Below are 17,661 nucleotides of genomic sequence, written 5' to 3'. Positions count from 1 at the left end.
ATAAACAGTCCATCATCTGGTACTGTGTGCCCCAAATAGTCTGTTTGGAGGATCCTGCCTGTCTATATTTTTCTAGCTCTCAAACAGCCCCATATCCTGGCATCAAGACTGTTGCAAGACTGTGTGCCTCAAGAGCTAGTGGGCTTTAGGTTTGGGCTCCAACACCTACAAGCACTTTGATTTGGGGGGAAACCAGTCATCTCTAAGCCTGTTTTCTCATCTGTAAAATGGGACTGATAATCCTCCTGCTTTCCTCAAAGGCTACTGGAAAGGTCAAATGTTACTGGATGTAACTGAACTTGGAAAACTGGAGCACTACAAAGAATTATTCTCCTCCAGCCATTTAACCTGTTCCTTTCCTGCTCTGAGCAAACAATGCCCTAAAGTTTGTGGCATCTCAATTTCTAAAATAAAGTACAGGATTTTGTGTCAAAAGTTCAAGTAATTTGATATCTCTTGCCACCCCTTAGACTGTACCCACTTTCTATCTCATAAAGCTATACTAAAATGGGCCAAGGGGTAGAGGTCTACTTTCTCATCTTTGCCCAGCAATTTACCCACACTGGCCTTGCCCTATAACTCTGCCCTTTGTTTGAGAATCCAATGGGGTGTCTGGCTTTCAGAAGCCATGAATTTCAGAGTGGCAAGTCTCTCAGACTCTTGGCCCAGTGGTTGCTACAATGACAGATTAAACCATTTGCCCCATAGGCTCTTCATTCTATCCCTTTTGGATGGATGCCATTTGGTCCAATGACTTACTTGTCTCAATAGGACATCCTATATTCTTACTACAGTGTGAGATGTTCCCTCTGCCTTATGTGTCTGTCTCATGTGGTGATTTGGATACAGTGTAGCAAATACATGGCATTTATATTGTTGGTTACTTCTTGTGCCAAAGATTACATTTTTCCTGAGCTCCTATAAGGTGTTGTCTTTGTATGTGGAGGATCAAACCCAGGATGCTGTGATGGCTAAAGATGTGCTCTACCAGTAAGCTATATCCAAAAGTGGCCTTTAAAAGTCACCAGGCTTCCTGTGACTGGTTGCTTTTTTAAAAAGCCTCTCTCTAAGGTAACCAGAGGACCAGTCTGGTTGCCACCATCCAGCTCATGCACATCTGGCCATTGCAGATTTGCACACACTGCTTGAGTGTCATATTCTCTACATATGTAATAGGGAACAAGGCTGTTGGGGTTGTGAACAGTCCACAGAACTCTGAGCTACTTATTCCTAAGCTGCAATCCATTTTTCATGTGATCCTCTTCCTTAGAGCAGCTTCCATGGGGGCATAGAAAGCAGATTGCAGGGAGAATCAGGCCAGGCTGAGGCCCTTAGTCATTGGGTGGTCTTGTGTGAGCTACTTAAAAATCTTTGAGTACTAGTCTCCTCATCCGCAAAATGTGCTAATAATACCTTAAGTGAGAAGTTGAAGGCCAGATTCCTGCAAGCTGTTCTGGGTCAGGCTTGAAGTACTGTTACAGATACTACAGTCTCAAGCTGATGGTGACCCTGGGACAACATGCCTTCTGGCAACACAGTCAGCTTCCAAGGCTTATGGTTCTAAGGGAAGGTCTAAGGTTAATGGGATGGAGGTGTATAGTGTGGGCAGAGATACCGTGTGGGATGTACTAACAAGATATGCAGGCTAGCTACTGTTGCTTCTGCCAAAATGGGTACCTTGATTTCCCTAAGCTCATGGGTGGCATCATTTCTAAAGAAGCATGTAACATGCAGAAAGTGTTCAAGCCAACTTCAAGAAGGGGGAAAAAGCACTTTATTTGCAAAGAATAAACCATTAATTTACACAAACTTACATCCCTGTTTATATACATTATGTATAGTTTATATACACGATATCTCACACTGGATGCTGACCCCCCAAAGCAGCATTGGGCCTACTCCAGGCCATTCTCACAAAAGATTCCCCCATCCCAGCTGGAAGCTCTTCGAATTAAGAAACAATACACCTCACCCCCTTCTAGAGAGAGCCTTGAAATGGATTAAGAGAACAAATCAGATTTCTTTGTAGTGCTCATGGCCTAGGTGAGAATGGGAACTGGAATAACACTAGGAAGGCCAGTCTAGTGCATTAGGGTTGGGAGCTGAGTTTTCACAAAGGCTATAACTATTGTCCTTGACTGGCCAAGCTCCTGAAGTGGGAATGAGCATTTCCAGCCTTGAGTCTATGGTTGGATGAAAGAGGTGGCCCAGTGGGGCAAGCGGTCCTGTCCCTTCCCTCTGCTGAATCTGGGGGTGAGAGCTTGCTCATTGTCTTGGGCAAGGCTACCTTTCTCTCTCTGGTCATCAATTTCACATGAGTAACAGGATAGAATGTAGGTTGTACTGTATTCCCTCTAAGAGCCTTTTTAGCTCAAAAATTTCTCTGAATCTGCTTGCATCCACTTGATGCTACATAAAATGCAAAAACTCACACTTGGATTAAAATCTTTGTTTACCTCTAGGGTTCCTAGCGCTTCCTGCTAAGCAAAAGAGATATGGCTCAGGGTGGATGAAGGGGCAACTAAGGCAAATACTAAATCTTCCAGGGAACCAGTAGCCATGCAACCTCCAGCAGCTGCCTTTTGTGCCAGACTGGCTGTTGCAACCCAAGCAGCTAGTAGAGGCTCCTACCACACAACACTTCTTCAAGTCTGTCTTCTGCTTATCCACAAACATCCTTGTCCTATTTTCAACACTAGCTATGACCCTCTGATAACCTCACATCATAATAATTCTAAACTGTAAATCTATCTCTTTATCAGTAAAATACCTCACCACTCACCAATGACTGCACCACAACAGGGTTTGCTGCTATCTATTGCTTCCTTCCCCAACACTCCCCCTCCAGGGCTCCTTGTGAAGGTTCAGAATAAATGAAAAGATCAGTGGGAAGCTAATTCCTCTATGATCCCTTCCATGTATGGAGGGTGCAATGGGAATCAGCATGCCCGTCAGGGCACAATTAAGAAGGCTACTCTCCTACTCTCCTCACAGCCATCTGGCCCCAGACCTGGTCCTCTCAGGTTTTGCCTCTGTCCTTGAGACCTCCATAGCAACAAGGTCTCTGTGATATGGCAGAAAGAGAGGAGACACGTTAAGTAGATGTGGGAAGCAGACCGGCTCTGGGAACCTGTGTGGAGGGTAATGAAAGGAGGATCTTGCCCTCAGTGGGCATTCCATCCATGATGGCTGCTGGTTTCACTGGATGGTAAAAGATCATGAGGGCTATCAATTCTGTGGGTATGAAAGACCTGTTACTTGGTTATGGTGTTGAAAAGATTTTTCTGAACATAAGAACTCTAAAGCTGATGGCTGTTTCCCAAGGAAACATCTGACTTTTGCCACAGAGCCCCTGGCAGCCATGAGAACATCCTCAAAAATGATGGTTCCACATGATCACTTTTATTGTTTCTCTCTAGATTCCAAATTTCATACAGTGCTGTGGTAAGGGAATAGTTTGGGAGTTGGACTTTGCTGAAGCCCTGGTTGTGTAACTTAAACTGGGTGAGATATTAGTTAAAGCACTTCACTTCTCTGATCCTCACCCAAACAATAATGTTCAAGATGTCTCTACTCTGCCTTCTTCAAAGGAAATAAAAAGGAAGTCATTTTCTAACAGTAAGGAGAGCTTCTGTCAGTTCCTGGTACTACTGCAGATTATTCAAAGCCCTTGGGGCTAGATGCATGCCTCAAGTTTGCCTTCCTTTGCATTGAAAAGCTGTTATTACCATTAGACTATGGAGGCCTGGCTCACTACTTCTTGTCCTGCCCCTAGTAGGATCAAGTGGCTACTTAGAAATGGAAGGCACAGCTGAGAAGTAAGACCCTGTGGGTTTTGGTGGATTTAAGTTGCCTGAGGAAATTTCTTCCCTCTCCTCAGAAGGAAACATGTTTCAGGAGCAAGAGAAGCTGAGTGTACAGGCTGATCCTTTTAGCTTTGGGCTGGATCTAGCACCCTGAAGCCAGGCTGAGTTCAGGCAATTAGAAAGAAGGCTTGTGAGTGATATTAGCATATGACCTGCCAGGAAGCTTGAGGCAGGTGCTTTTGGATCTGAAGTAGGGGCCAGATCATTGCTCAATGTCAAGATGCTGGGTTTCCCTGTGCCCAGCTTTAGGGGAGCAGCATAGGCCTCTGGGATAACCACACTCTGTTTCTGAAGACTGGGCCAGGAGGCCATCACCTACTATCCTTTCAGATAAGGTCTGACCTAATGATCACTTTGGTTACAGCAAACTCGGACAGAACTCCCTGTCCTATGCTCACCTATTGTCCTTTCTGGGCCAGGTAGAAAAGTGTGGCTGAAGCCCAAGGAAGTGTAGGGTTTGGAAATTCGGAAGGTTATTGTGGCAGCTAACTGTTGAGAGCCACAAATATTCAAACTCAAAGGGACTTTTGAAGGTTATTCAGTTTAACGCCTTGCTCCCAGACATAATTTTTACTAGATACTTAAATTGCTTAATCAATGAAAAACTCTCTTTGTGCCCAGGTTAAGCTAAAGAATATACCAGACTCACATGAGAACAGGTCCCAGAGGAGGCACCTGTCTCAGACAGAGGTAGGCACTGTGGAGAAAGAAGGCAGGAGTTCTAGTCAGGCTGGGGAGCATGGCAATTAGGAGGGGACCCCAGGAATTTCTCTGAGCATGGAGCATAGCTGTAAACAAAGTGAGATATGCATGGCCCCAAGTATGGACTTAGGTTCTTACACAGGCAGGGTTGTGGCCAGTCCTGCAGTGATTCCAAGTTAGGGTAAAGTTCCCAGCTCTGGAGTCCCAGCAAGCTGCCACAGTATGGTCTTAGCCTAAGTGGGAAGAGCTCATTGACTCTCTTGCAGGTCACAGTGCAAAGTAGCAAGAATAGCTCCTCTGCCAAAGACTGCTAGGCAGGTCTCTCCCCAGGTCTCTGCCACAAGCACCTGCTTCTTCTCACCCTTGGTCCTCTCAGGCTGCACCCTAACACACTACCCCCAGCCAAGAGAGGAGTAGCAGCCCTTTGGGGTCAGGTGGTCACACATAGCATCTGGAATCCACCTCTGCTTTCTCTGACCTGCTGCCCTGGATTCTCATTTTAGTGCAACAAATAAAAATTCTGACAGGAGGGACCTAGGGATTGAGGAGTCAACATGGAGCCTAGGAAGGTTCTGCTTTCTTCAAACCCTGGCACTCCATAAACTCAAGGTCATTCTGGGAAGTCAAGCAGGCCTTGTCATCCTGGAGTCACTGGGGAATAAATAGCACTGGGGCATTTCTCTCTGTGGCTGCAATGCCAATATATTTCACTCCAAAGCAGCACTTAGAGGTTCTGGGACTCCTGGCTCCCAAACCTGGGGTTGGGGCATGGGAAGGGGCAAAATGGGGGAGTCTAGGATGCAGGGGCTTCACCTAGCCTGATGGCCCCAAAGAAGGTGGTATGCTTGCTCATATTGATAGAGATGTCAGCATGCACCATCTTCACAGCGATCTTCTGCCGCGCCTTGAGGAGACAGACACCCGCTGTATAGCAAGTGTTGTAGTTGGTCTTGCCTGTCTCAATGCTGCGGGTACACTGCAGGAAGGGCTTCTCATCCACCACCACCTCGTAGCTGGCAAAGTCAGTGAAGTTGATGTAGTATACCTGGGTGAGAGGCAACGAGAAGGGATTGGGGAAGAGAGGAAAGAGAGGGTGGGGCCCTCCCCTGGTGAGCAGACAAAGTCTTTTTAGTTGAGTTCCTAGGATACCCTGTGGAGGGGGCACTGCCACCTGAAAGTGTGCTAGTTGGCCAAAAGGAGTGACAGGCTCACACTGTCCTTCCCCTATTCCATGGGCTCATGAGGCTGAGGAAACCTGTTACAGACTCTGAGGCAAGAACTGTGTCTTATTTGCCCCCTCACTGGGCAGTCCCCCTGCCTCTGACATGAAGCAATGTACTTTGCACACCTTAGGTGCTCAAACAATGCTCCAGATACATACTAACTTCCAGTTTACAACCTCGAGGACTATTTGTGAATACACTTAAGTCACTGATGTCCCAGGGAGGTCACAATAATTGAGTTGTCATTTCTCAAGCCCATGACTAGAAGCTACATGAGTTTGCAGCATACTCCTTCCCTCACTGTGCTCCACTCCCAGATTCGGTGTACCTTTCTCACTTGATGATTGAGGAAGCAGATCCAGACAGATGGGGAGCTAGTTATCCCAAATAAGATAATGGATTTAGCAAACCTCAGGGCCCTAAGTTTATTCTGTGGCCAAGAGAAATTGCGAATCAATGGTTAATGGCTTGGTAACATGGGGAATTTCCAGCTAGGGTGCTCCTAATTCTCCCCTAGATCCATAAAATCATTTATACCATCTTTCATTACCCTTAGTCATCACATCCCACCTCAAGTTTTGATTTTCTGCCACCACCAAATGGAGTTTATTCCATAGGATATTAGGGTTATACCCAAATACCTCACAGTAGTAAAGATCTACATTTGACACTCTAAATCACTATTAAAAAAGTGATTCTCTCCATAGACTCTTGGTAGAAACAGTATAGGTGCCATATACTCTCTTGGGTCAAGACCAAGCTATGCTAGGATGCTTGGTGTGCTTGTCAAGTGCTTTCTCTGGCCACTCTCTTAAGAGACCCATCATATTGGCTCCATCATATTTCTGTCTGTCAGCCTATTTGCTGCTTGCCCCCCAGAAGCCTTCACCTCAAGGCTTACCTATTTCTAGCTCTGAGGAGAGCCCCAGTAGAGGCAAACAATGAGGGGTGGAAATGGATGGGTACTAGCAGACCTGGGTGGGGAGAGAGGGGCCCAGGGTAGGAAAAGGACAAAAGCAGAGGGAAAAAGGTCTGGGAGAATGACATCAGGAAGGAGGCAAGAATAAAAGAAACAGACAGAGAAACAAATGGGAGAAAGAGGAAGGAAAGACAGTCAGAAATCTTTTTGAGGTGCAAAGAAAGTCTGCAGGAGCACTGCTCATCATAATGCCCAAGCTAGCAATGTTGTGGGGAAAGTTTTCTGCAGCTCTGGGACTGACTTTCAAAAATGATGCTTAGACCAAAGTTCATGTTTGGCTGTAGAACCAAACAATTCAGAGGGGAAACAAGGGCCTGGTGCCCTGCAAGAGGGAATTAGACAGTAGGATGTGGGAGGGGGCTCTTTGACAGTTTTTCAATATTTCATTAGGGAAAAAATGAAGTGGGCCCCCTAGCTCTTTCCTCCTTTCAACTCCCTCAGTGGGGTTCCCCCACCCTTAACCCCAGCAAAGCAGGAAGTTAGCCACTAGATGGTCTTGGCTGGCTCCACAGTGCCCCTAGGTGGCCTGCATGGGATCTGCAGTCTGGATATAAGAAGAGTTAGGCCTAAGACCGTACTCACTTCTACCTGACTATAGATGAAGTAGGTGCCGTCCACCAGTACCTCCAGCTCCCCACTGCGGGGATGTAGTTTAAACACTTTGGGGTTCATAGTGATGCGAGACCAGTCATTGAGCACTCCACCTGAAAGATCTCAGTATGAGAGAAGGGCAGTCACTCAGTACATGTCAGAATAATCTGGGCAACAAAAACAAGAAATACCAAGCTGTATACAACTCCCAACCCCATCCCAAGGCCAAGCTTTAAAAAGAGCATTTATTTAGAAGCCAGGAAGGTAAACCATGTGTACAGTGGCTATCAGGCCTGCCTGTGGGCCCTAGGGGGTGTGCATATCTATCTTTATTCCTCCTTTCTTGACCCTTTCCTTTGCAAGCAACTTTTACCAACACCTTTTAGCTAGAATCCTCAGGGGAGGGTTGGTAAGAGGCGAGCAGGCATCTCATCTTGCTTTGTTGTCATGGGGCCTGCACAGGCAAAATTCAAACACTGAGTGGCAGGCTAAGTCTTACTATTCAATTTCACTTCTCTGGTCATAGCTCCTGAATTCCTCTTCCTTTCTCACAGGTCCATGGATTTTCTTATTCTCCTTACATATTCTTTTTTATGGCTCTTCCACATCCACAATTTTCTTAGAAGCCCCCCCCCCCTCAGGGTCAGAGGCAACCACAGCCCAAAGGCTTACTTATCTGGAGAATCAGATAGAGGTGATTAAGGATCAGGGATGATTAAGGATCAGGGATGATCACTCAGACTCCATGGCAGCTGGGGCTAGTGCTGACTAGTGACCAGGCCCCATATGAGGAAGGGATCATTATGAGAGTGGATAGCCTGCTAAGTTACACCAGGCCAACCAGAAAGGAAGGTGCCTGGGTGCTGAGCCACCTGTGGCAAAGCATCTGTTTCATGTTCCTACCTTAGTTAGGATATGCCAACATGGAAAGGTAGCTAAAAATTCTCCTTTCTATCCTGCATGTAGATGCTCCTTTCTACCACGAGAGGATGTAGCTCAAGCCCATGGGGTCTTTTCTCCTCTCAACAACTTGTTCTTCACACAAGAAATTATGTTTACAACACCATCTTTAGTCAGCCTCAGAAGGCGAGCTTCTTTGAGGTATGAGGAAAGAGGTTTTCTAGAAAACGAGGCCATCTGAGTTAGTTGCAGATATCCTGGCCCCACCATTTCAGTGAACTGTTTCTTGCACCTCTTTCCCTTCCCTTCTGCTTCTGGTGGTCACCATAAAGTACTACTGGGTATTAGCCCAGATAGACTAAAAACAGGTCTTGCTATGTGGTGGTGGGAGCAAAATCGGTAGATTTTGTCCCAGAATAAACACTAAGGCAACCACTATAGACACATGAACAATTCTATTTCATGCATGTCCCCATTCTCCCTAGACGGATGGTGATTACTGCCTACTCAGGGCCCTGGGTGTTATAGTGTTTGGTTCCCAGCAGGACTGCTTGGCTTTTGGTCCTACTCTGCTCCTATTTATAATTGCAAGGCTATTAGGCTAGGCATCCAGGTGGTAGTCAGGGGAGTAGCTAATTTCAATCATGAGGGCAACTCAGCATAGCCACATCAAGATTGACTGGGCTCTGAGAAGCTGTCCCCATGCAGCAAGTTTTGAAATTTCCATTTGCTGTTTCTGTTTGCAACCCCTTCCCTTCCACTTCAAGCTTTGTAAGCATCTGGCATCTTGGCTGGCTTGCCGCTTCTTGAGGCTCCTGGGGGTTCATGCATTTTAGGCATTGGACACCCTGGGGACTGGACATTATTTCAAAGCACTCTTCATTAATGAATGTCCATGGCTCTTTGGGGAAGAAAATGAACCTAATCATTCAGTGGAGTGTACATACACATCACTGAAGTAGCATATCACAGTGGAAAGAGTCATAAAGACATAGTTTTGAATCTCAGATCATTACTTAACTGCAAAATCTAGACCAGTTAATTAACCTCTCTGAGCTTCAGTTTCCATGTCTGTAAAAGGGAGATAATACCTACCTCACAAGGTCAAATGAAATAAAAGACAAAGCATGTTGCAAATTCTAAAGTGCCATGCAAACAGAAGGCAGTATGATTTATACGGATATTATCTAATCTCTTTGGGACTCTGTTTCTCTATCTCCTAAACTCAGGGATTACACTAAGTCAGTATTTTTCAACAAAATTAACACGTTCTTGCTTTTGATAGACACTAGCATCTTATACTCCATGGAGACTATAATATGTCCTTCTTCCCTTCATTGAGAGAAATACCCTCCTTACCCATTTTATGCATCTAGCCATCAATAAATAAAATTTACTTGAATTAGTTTTATCTTTCCTAATTTGTATTGTGAAGGTGATTATCAAACTACACATATCTCCATGGTGAGAGATGCTGCCATCAAGAATACTTAAATGTGTCACAAGATACTTTCAGCTTTCTCAACAGTGGGTTTTACATGAAATTCGAGGGCCAGGTGTCTAGTTCAATTGTAGAGTGTTTGCCTAACACCACACCACAAAAGCAAGAGAGCATACATTTATTTGGGTGTAGCAACTGGTCTTGGTGCAAGCAGTTACTTAAGACAGCCAGTAGAGGGCATGATGGAGTAGCGAATGAGCCCCCTGTGTGTAAAGGGTATTCAGGGGCTTGGGAGGAATGAGGCTAGGTGATTGTTTGAAGGCTCGGGATCAGGGAGAACTCTTTTCAGGATTGCAGCCTACTTTGATTCTTACCATTCTTGACTTGAATTGCTGACCCTTGGCCCTGTAGATGCACCACAGCTGGCTGGGAAGATAAGAAGAGTCACTGTAATGGTTGTTTGCTAAGCAATATGTTCCCATGTTTCTACCTCTAGTTTCTAGTCTCCTTTTGTATCCCAGTTTTGACCACTCTCCCTGTCTTAGGATACTTATAGCTATATTTCTACTAGAGCATAATATGACTTTGTAGCTCCACCACTCCCTCGCTACATGACCTCAGCCTTTGAGCCTCATTTCCCCAACAGTAAAATGGGAATTAGAAGGATCTACATCTGGCCTTTCTCACAGGGGCATCTGAAGATCAAATAAGGTTGGATACAGAAAATTGTCCCACAAAGCCACCAAAAAACTATGCAGCTGTGTAAATTTCTCAGTGTGGCCAATGTGACAGCTGAGGGGAGGTAATGATAGGCCCAGTCAGGAAGTAGAATCTGTCAAAAGAGATGGATTAGGAAGCTCAAAGATGAGGAAAAAGCTCATCAAGCCATTAAGGCAGAAGCCCAGGCTGGTCTTGGCCTAGGACTAGTTGGCTCTTTTTCAAGGACATACTTTTAAACTTCTCAGCTTCAGAACTCAGGTACTCTGAGTGCCAATGAGCTGGCTGAAGAACCAGAAGCCCATGTGAAAAGGTTGGACCAGACTGGCTGTAGTGACCCTCTGACATCACTGGAATGCGTAAAATGGTCCAGCTAAGACTGTGTTCCCTTTGTTAAAAGCCAATTCTTAGGGAAAAGCCTTTCTGCTGATAAACTGTGAGTGAACACCTAAGAACCTCTAGAACAACCTCACAAAATAAAGCCTCAGGAATTTTATAGGGAGAAGACTTCAAGGTGATCTGATGCCTGAAGCCTTCCATCCTCCCCCAGGAGAGAGCAATCCAGAGCCAACCTGGTTTTCTCGAGTTCCAGCTTTGTCAGCAGCACCTGCAAAATAGAACATAATAGTCATGGGGTGCTCCTCTATTCCCCTTTTTCTTCCCCTCAGTAACCAGTGCTACAGAGAACTGTGGCCAGCACTGTAGGAGTCTTATTCTCTAGGGATAAAACTAGAGAGAGATTCAGAATGAAACACAGGGCCTTTGGATGGGAGAAGACACCTTTTCCTTCCTGTCCCTGTCCCTGACCTTCATCTTCAGAAGGCCCAGCATCCAGCAAGGAAGCTCAAGACTAGCTCCACTGAGCACCCATGGAAAGCAATGAGAGGTCATTTATGTCACTGTGTACCCCTGAACCAATGACATTTGCTTTTGTAGCCTTTTGCTATCTCTCTATTTACTGTCTTCATAGAACATTGTCATTTATAAAGATCTTGTTTCTTTAATTGTCTCTCTTTGCCTCTAGGATATAAACTCTATGAGAACAGGGACCACTTAGCTGTATATCTCTTTGTACACAGAAATCGCTCAATTAATATCTGTGAAATGATTGGATTAAAAAAATTTAAAAAACCAACTCCATCTCTTGTGGCCATGGTAACACTGCAGAACCCTTTTGAATTACAAGTGAAAGAATCTGAGTCCTGCTGCTGAATTCTTAGACCTAGAGAAATCGGTTGTAACGAGTCAATTTCTTTAAAATCCCAAGATATAAGAGGGGAACAGGAGAAAGAAAATAACAGTTGGCCAACTTCAGGCAATACGACTCCTGTCAATTCCAATTACGCAGGTCTGGATCTATAGAATACCTGTTGCATGCCTTTATGGGCCCCAGGAGAAAGATGCAAAGGGATGGGATGTTATGTGAATGGATAGGATAGTGCCTAAGGATCTATTATGAGAAACACTTGGTTCATGGAAATTATGGTCTTGTTGCCTGGGTTTTCTATATAGCTATAGCCTAAGTGACTCACAACAAAATTTCTCACTATTTGGCTATAAGTGACTACTTGTAGGCCTCTATGAGGAAGGTATCTCCAAGTTCATGGGATGAATCTGTTCTAGGGCTTGTCATTTTGTGCAGTTCTCAGCATTCCTCCCCATACCTATTCCCATGTAAATACCAGCATGTGGAAATCACAGCAGAGCAAATCCATTGCCACAGGGACTCCAGTGAATGACTGGGGTCTCTTTCTCTGTTTCTGGCTCTTATGAGTTTATTGGTCTACTGTATACAGGCCTGCAATCAGAGAGGGATTGTGATGGAAGGGTTGATATGGGGCAGGAACAGGTGGCTTGTCCTTCACAGGTTGGTACCAACAAGAGTTAGAACAGGACAGACCCTATCATAACTTGTTCAGTTCCTAGCTCTGCTCTGGACTAGGAATTTCTTACTGCATCCCAACCCTATCATCATTGCTTGAAACTGCTGAGATCACCCACTTTCTATAAAGAACCAACAAGGTTCCTAGGTGGTACAAAACAGGGAAACTCACCAGAGGGTCCCTGGAGGCCAGGGGGTCCTTGAGGACCAGGAGGGCCAGGAGGACCAGGTGGTCCCATAACAGTTGTTCCTGGAATCCCAGGAATCCCTGGAATCCCTGGGGGTCCCTGGGGTCCTGGAGGTCCTGGAGGTCCTGGGGGACCATTGGGCCCAGGTGGCCCTGCTTTCTTTCCTGAAAAACAGGATTCAATGTTACATTTGTAATTATTTACTCCTAAGAGTGTATTGTCAGAAGTGCATTTTTACCTGTTCTAGAAATTTCCAATGATACAAAGTCAGCTCTATAAGAGTTCCTGCTAAAGAGCTGGAAACCTTTATTCCCGCTCTCCCCCCGCCCCCACTCAGATTTGAGGATAGAATGAAACCCTCATGAAGCACAAACTAGAGGAGAAAGGTCCCAACCATAGGATAGTGGAAGTGCCACATTAGTGGTAAGGGACCAAATGTTGGACAGGTCAAGGAAGACTTCAAAAAAAAGTAGTTACATTTCAGCTAAGTCCACAGGATGAGAACTACCAAGCAGTTAGACCTGTGGGTCCCTTTGTGGTTCTTTTTAGAATTGAGCTATGGTTGAAGAGTATGGAACTGGGCTGGAGAGATGGCGTAGCGGTTAAGCGCTTGCCTGTGAAGCCTAAGGACCCCGGTTCGAGGCTCGGTTCCCCAGGTCCCACGTTAGCCAGATGCACAAGGGGGCGCATGCGTCTGGAGTTCGTTTGCAGAGGCTGGAAGCCCTGGTGCGCCCATTCTCTCTCTCTCCCTCTACCTGTCTTTCTCTCTGTGTCTGTCGCTCTCAAATAAATAAATAAAATTTTAAAAAAAAGAAGAGTATGGAACTTGTACATTAACTGCTTAGTTTGTTGAACTTGATATATATAACAAAATGATGTTGGATAGTCTGACTTCAGGGGCATCATGGACTCCAGGGAGATTCCTGCAGGAGTCAGAATATGTGGGAAATTGGATGTGGGTAGCCATGGATGCAAAAGAGGAGTTTCAGCAAGAAGGGTTAGAGATGGAGGGATGGGGAGGAACAGAGAGGAAGACTGAGAATATTGAGAAAAAACAGGAAAGAAGGGGAGGCATAGTAGAAAGACCTGAGGAAGATGCAGGAGGCTTTGCTTTCTCAGCTGACTTCTCTAAACTCTATTTTTAAAGATCTCTGGGAAAGGAAATTTTGCAAACTCCCTTGGTTACATGTTCCAGTGTTTATCACCCCTCACTGCTCACTGTTAGGAAGTTCTTTGGTATATTTAACTGAAATCCCTCCTGTGGCCATTTGAACTTTTATTCTATTCTTTGTGTAGAGAATAGTTACCACTATACACATAAAACTTTTCATATACTTTAGGTTACCTACCAACCTCCATTTTTATAAGCTAAATAATCTGCCTTCCCAGTCTTAACATAGAGGCTCTAGTCTCAAATGCATTATTTATCATGCCCACTCCCCCCCCCTTTCCTTTGTACTGTCCTTTTAGAACAACCTCAGATCTCCCATTTCATTTTCCAGTCTTTCCAACATTCCTTCTAGGATATAGTCATGCTAATTGAGCCATATCTGTGGTAGTGAACTGAAGCCTCTGATGCTCCTGTTAAGTGGCTGCTTTGTTCAGATCCAATAAAGAACTGTAGGTGGTCATAGGTTGACGTCTTCTTGCACCCCTCACTACTTTCTCAGGGTTTTGTGGAAATCCCAGATTAGAAGTCTTACCAGACTTCATTACAATGCTGTCACCTGAGTTGGTTTCTTAGTTGTAAATTCAAACCCCTTTGTCTTCACTTTAAGATCTCCTCACTGTCTCTAACTCCCTGATCCCAACTCTTAGCCTGGAGAATTCTGTTCTGATTTATCAGGTGCTCCAGTACGAATAATGCTTTGTGTCCAAAAACCAAGTACTCAAGACAAGGCCCCTTAAGAAGACAATTGTCCATGTCTAACCACATGTATACTTGAAATGGAACAGTGGATCATAGTGGGGCCTCTTCCTTGGGGAAGAAATAAAAGATAGTGTTGACAGCATTTCTTCTAGACATACTACAGCCTTTAAAGACCTAGAGACAGGAGCTTTAGTTTTCTCTGAACTTAGCTGTTAAAAGATCGCATAGCATGGTTTCTAGATCTAACCAATTTTAAGATGTTGAATAGGAAAGTCATCTCCTTTTGGATTTGGGCAGCTTCCAAATAAGTCTTATTTAGTGCCCAAGTCTCAATTCTAGCTAGTGGAGTGGAAAGAACATGGGATCTGTACTTAGGAGATAAGAATGTAAGCCCCAGCTCTGCCATAGATGCACTTTTGGCAAATCCCTTCTCCTCGAGCCTTAGTTTCTCCATCTGTGAAATGAGGAGCTTGGCTTCAATGTCTCCTCTTGAGATTGAGGATTCACCAGGAAAACTGAACTATATTGACAGACAGTCAGGAACAGGAAACTTCTCTAGCCTGGTTGTAAGGTTTACTTGTCCCTCCTGATTTTCTTGGTGGTGTAGATACAGAAGATGGTGTGTATTAGGTTGTCCTGGGTCTTAGCATTTCCAGGCCTCACAGGGGTTTTCTAGCTAGAGGATATCCTATCAGTAGCACAAACTCAAGTTCCAAAAATGTGAATCCCCTGTAATTGCTTAATGTAATTTTGTGAGAATTACAGCCAGAATCTCCAGCAGTCCAAGAGAATAATGGTTACAGTGTAAACAGAGAATGCTCACTTATGAAAATGTTAGAAGGCATTTGAGAAAATGCTCCTGCTGTGATCCAGTTCTACAGCTGGTTCTCTTTGCTTCTTTGCAATCAGACAAGTGTGCTTCTACTTGCTTATCTACAAACACTAAGGCATTGAGAAGAACAGGTAGAAAATGAGCTCTGGACCAAGAAATTGACTTCCTTCTCTAGATTCCCTAACTTTAACAGAATAGTTCATAATATGAAAACCCAGATATATTTGTACTTAGAAAGTTACCCTGTGTAGTCTTACATGAAAGAATACACATATTACTTTCAAAGCTAAACTTAATGCAGAATTTCCTCGGTCTTTAAGCTAAGTCCCAAATGTTAAAACAACCAAAATGAAGTGAATGAAAGAGAGGGGGGGCTTAGGGAAAGCGAGAAGGAGAGAGTTGTGAGAATAAGAAGATTCCATTAAGGGTGAAAATTAAATGAGCAATTCAATTTACCTCTTCAGGTATGTGCCTATTCACTGTGTCCAAGGAGATCTATATTAACTGGCTTCCAAATCACTTTCAGTGAAAAGAGATGTTTACGTACTATGTGCATTCTCTTCCTAGTAATGTCCCACATACAAGGTAGCAATGCTGGGCAATGATCTGAGTTATAACATCTATCTTAAAAGGACATAACAAGAGTTAAGAACTACATGGTTTAAATCAAATTTACTTCCTTAAAGGACAGATTATCTTGTTTGCAAACACCAAAGCAGCACAGAGAAAGGTTTCCTCATTGACTCCAGCTCTCTGGTTGCTTCTAAACTTGCTCAGCTCAGGACTTTAAGAATCTATACCACCCTTCAGGTTTTTTTTTTTTTTTTCTGAGGTAGGGTCTCACTCTGGTCCAGGCTGACCTGGAATTAACTCTGTCATCTCAGGGTGGCCTTGAATTTATGGCAATCCTCCTACTTCTGCCTCCTGAGTGCTGGGATTAAAGGCGTGTGCCACCACACCCGGCTAGCTTTTATTTAAAAAAAATATTTTATTTATTTGAGAGAGGGAAAGAGAATGGGCATGCCAGGGCCTCTATTCACTGCCAATGAACCCCAGACACATGTTCCACCTTGTGCATCTGGCTTATGTGGGTAATGGGGAATCGAACCTGAGTCCTTAGGCTTCACAGGCAAGCACCTTAAATGCTAAGCAATCTCTCCAGCCCTAGGCCCAGCCAGAGCATTTTTTTTTGCAATAACAGGAACACAAGCTTAACATATGAATGAGGGTTCCCTAGTGATCAGAAGAGTGGCAGTTCATATCTGTTATTAGACTTTTTTGATCTAGTTTGGGGTTGGGAATCTACTCTAGAAAGCTCCACAAATATCAACAGACAGAATCACTTAAAAAACCTAGAATCTCGGCTACTCAGGAGGCTGAGATGTGAGGATCATCAAGTTCAAGGTCAGCCTGGGCAACTCAGGGAGACTATGTCTCAAAAGAAAAGAAGTGTTGAGAATGAAGCCCAATGGCAGATACCCTGCCTGGCCCTGGCTTCCATCTTTATACAAAGGAAAACAGAATTTCAATGAAAAACCATTAGTTTTATACATTATCTTAATCTTCCTTCCATGTCAGAAGCCAGAAACAAATAGCTATAAAAGCTGGTTTCACAGTTGGTTCTTTTGGTGCTAAGGAATGCACCATATTTGCCTAATTATGTCCTTGTACCTGGTTTGCCTTCAGATTCCTTTTAAGTAAGCAAGTACTTGTATAAGCCCTTGATATAGTCCCATCTCAGTTGCAATGGAGACATACTAAACCAACAACAGCACAATGAAACTCCCCAACAAGAAGGAGGGCTGGAGAGATTGCTTAGTGGTTAAGGTACTTGCCTGTGAATCCTAAGGACCTAGGTTTGATTCCCCAGTACCCATGTAAGTTAGATGCACAAGGTGGCACATGTGTCTGGAGTTCGTTTGCAATGTGGCTGGGGACCCTGGTGCACTCATTATCTCTCCCGGCCTGCCTCCTCCTTTCTCTCTCTCTCTCTTTTACCTCTCAAATAAATAAATAAAATATTTTAAACAACACTAAAGGAGGGCTAGAGAGATGGCTTAGCGATTAAAGTGCTTGCCTGTGAAGCCTAAGGACCTATGTTTGACTCTTCAGATAACACATAAGCCAGATTTACAAGTTGACACAAGTGCACAAGTTTGCACATGCACATAAGGTGGCACACACATCTGGACTTCAATTACAGTGGCTGGAGGCCATGGTGTGCCAATTCTTTCTCTCTAGCTTGCTCGCTTGTTCTCTTGCATAAAAAAAGGCCAGTCTGTTGGGCTTGCCTAAAACAAAACAAAACAAACAAGAAAAAAAAATAACACTAACAGAGCACAGTAATATGGCTGTCTAGTTTTTCAATCACAGAGAAAATGATATTAAATCTTCAAAGCAAGAAATACCTTCCTAGAAAAATAATGACAGATTTTAGCCAAAAAGTGTGTTCACATCTTTCCATAGTAGT

General features: G+C 44.2%; 1 protein-coding gene across 9 annotated transcripts in view; it reads right to left on the bottom strand.

The window, feature by feature from the left end:
* Positions 1-1,775: 1,775 nt before the first annotated feature.
* Eda (ectodysplasin A) overlaps positions 1,776-17,661 on the bottom strand; it is a 410,232-nt gene continuing 394,346 nt past the window's right edge. Inside the window, exons 4-9 of one of the 9 annotated variants that reach the window (XM_045140343.1) lie at positions 12,474-12,653; positions 10,992-11,026; positions 10,077-10,128; positions 7,353-7,483; positions 6,693-6,823; positions 1,776-5,613 (exon numbers count right to left, since the gene is read on the bottom strand). In XM_045140343.1, the coding sequence (XP_044996278.1) occupies positions 5,451-5,613; positions 6,693-6,823; positions 7,353-7,483; positions 10,077-10,128; positions 10,992-11,026; positions 12,474-12,653 (692 nt within the window). In that variant the 3' untranslated portion in view covers positions 1,776-5,450. The remainder of the gene's footprint in view (positions 5,614-6,692; positions 6,824-7,352; positions 7,484-10,076; positions 10,129-10,991; positions 11,027-12,473; positions 12,654-17,661) is intronic. The other 8 variants (XM_045140344.1, XM_045140345.1, XM_045140346.1 and 5 more) reach the window with 8 other exon arrangements.

The sequence above is a fragment of the Jaculus jaculus genome, chromosome X (genome assembly GCF_020740685.1).
Source record: "Jaculus jaculus isolate mJacJac1 chromosome X, mJacJac1.mat.Y.cur, whole genome shotgun sequence".
Classification (NCBI taxonomy): Eukaryota; Metazoa; Chordata; class Mammalia; order Rodentia; family Dipodidae; genus Jaculus; species Jaculus jaculus.
Note: the sequence above shows the minus strand (reverse complement) of the source record. Positions and strands in the feature narration are given on the sequence as shown.